This window comes from Ammospiza nelsoni, chromosome 17 (assembly GCF_027579445.1).
Source record: "Ammospiza nelsoni isolate bAmmNel1 chromosome 17, bAmmNel1.pri, whole genome shotgun sequence".
Classification (NCBI taxonomy): domain Eukaryota; kingdom Metazoa; phylum Chordata; class Aves; order Passeriformes; family Passerellidae; genus Ammospiza; species Ammospiza nelsoni.
The window spans coordinates 17,003,729-17,005,670 of NC_080649.1; the positions used below are offsets into that span (position 1 = coordinate 17,003,729).

Sequence of the window (1,942 nt, forward strand, 5' to 3'; positions counted from 1 at the left end):
TCCCGTCTGCCCCAGGGCCCTTGCAGAGCCCCAGCCATGCTGTTTGCCCCCAGCCATGCTGTTTGCCCTCAGCCTGCCCACGGCCAGCCTGGGGCTGCTCACGGGGGTTTTCTGTGCTGAGCATTGGCCTGGCCGTGTTCTTGAGAGAGCCTGGGCAAGGAGCCTGGAGCCCCCAGGCCCTGGGCTGAGGCGTCAGCGCTGCCCCAACAGTGCCCATGGCCTGTCCCTGCTGCAGCCCCAGCACTGCCACCCCCAGGGCTGTGCCCGGCCCCGAGAGCACTCAGGCCCTGCAGCAACACCAGGGCCACCAGGGCAGCGGGGCAGGGCCACGGCAGCAGCACTGGCAACACCAAGTGCTGCTGCTGCTGGGCACAGCTGCTAGGCCAGCCCTGATCTGCCCCCAGCTCTGCACACAGACATTGCTGCTGCAGCTCCAGAGAAGAGAACACAAGGGGCATCTCTGGTGAAAACAATGCTGGGAGATCGTTTAGTTCCTTCAAAGCCACCAAGAGACCAGCTCCTCATTGATGCAGTCTGGGGCCACGGTTAAAGTGGAGGGAAACATAAGGAGAAATGGCACAAGGAATGACAGTCCTTTGTGGACAATAGGAAAAAAAAAAAAAAACAAACAAAGGAAAAAACACCCACAACCAAACCAACAACAAGTATCAAAGATTATTTTTATTATAAGTCTTTCTATGTAAGAAATTGGAAATTGGCCAGCAGTTTAATGTTTCTGAAAAGCATCCAGTCATCAGTCTCCACACTGCAGCCTTGAGCTCCTGGTTCCTCAGGCTGTAGATGATGGGACTAAGGGCTGGAGACACCACCGAGTACAGAACTGACACTGACAGATCCAGGGATGGGGAAGAGATGGAGGGGGGCTTCAGGTGGGCAAATGCCGCAGTGCTGAGAAACAGGGAGACCACAACCAGGTGAGGGAGGCAGGTGGAAAAGGCTTTGTGCCGTCCCTGCTCAGAGGGGATCCTCAGCACGGCCCTGAAGATCTGCACATAGGAGAAAACAATGAACACAAAGCAGCCAAATGCTAAACAGACACTGACAGCAAGAAGCCCAAGTTCCCTGAGGCAGGATTTGGAGCAGGAGAGTTTGAGGATCTGGGGAACTTCACAGAAGAACTGACCCAGGGCATTGCCATGGCACAGGGGCAATGAAAATGTGTTGGCTGTGTGCAGAAGAGCAGTGAGAAAGGCACTGGCCCAGGCAGCTGCTGCCATGTGGGCACAAGCTCTGCTGCCCAGGAGGGTCCCGTAGTGCAGGGGTTTGCAGATGGATATGTAGCGGTCGTAGCACATGATGGTCAGGAGGAAATACTCTGCTGAGAGGAAAAACAAAAAGAAAAACACCTGTGCAGCACATCCTACATAGGAGATGGTCCTGGTGTCCCAGAGGGAATTGTGCATGGCTTTGGGGACAGTGGTGCAGATGGAGCCCAGGTCACTGAGGGCCAGGTTGAGCAGGAAGAAGAACATGGGCGTGTGCAGGTGGTGGCTGCAGGCTACGGCGCTGATGATGAGGCCGTTGCCCAGGAGGGCAGCCAGGGAGATGCCCAGCAAGAGGCAGAAGTGCAGGAGCTGCAGCTGCCGCGTGTCTGCCAATGCCAGCAGGAGGAAGTGCCTGATGGAGCTGCTGTTGGACATTCCTTCACTCTGGGCATGGTGTGCTGTTGAAAAAGACATTGACTAGCTTGGACAGATTTCCTTTTTGATTTCAGGCTTGTGCTCCTTCTGAGTTACTGCTTTACTTTCAGCATTGCACTCAGCCTGAATACTGGGGAGACCTGAGGGAAAACAGGGCTCCCTGTGCCACAGGGCAGTCAGACCTGCTGGAACCACACAGGTGCCCTTTGTTCATTTAACCTCTCTCTATTTCACCGTGATAACGCTTTAATATTTTTTGAAAAATGAAGTAGACTTTTTGA

General features: G+C 54.5%; 1 protein-coding gene across 1 annotated transcript; it reads right to left on the reverse strand.

Moving 5' to 3' along the window:
* Nucleotides 1–668: 668 nt before the first annotated feature.
* LOC132080774 (olfactory receptor 14J1-like) lies at nucleotides 669–1,661 on the reverse strand. The gene has a single exon (XM_059484056.1). It carries the CDS (start codon nucleotides 1,659–1,661, stop codon nucleotides 669–671), a length of 993 nt encoding a protein of 330 aa, XP_059340039.1.
* Nucleotides 1,662–1,942: the final 281 nt, after the last annotated feature.

Bases quoted from the DNA above. Each gene is read 5' to 3' on its own strand.
- LOC132080774 (XM_059484056.1), bottom strand. From the start codon at position 1,661: ATGTCCAACAGCAGCTCCATCAGGCACTTCCTCCTGCTGGCATTGGCA.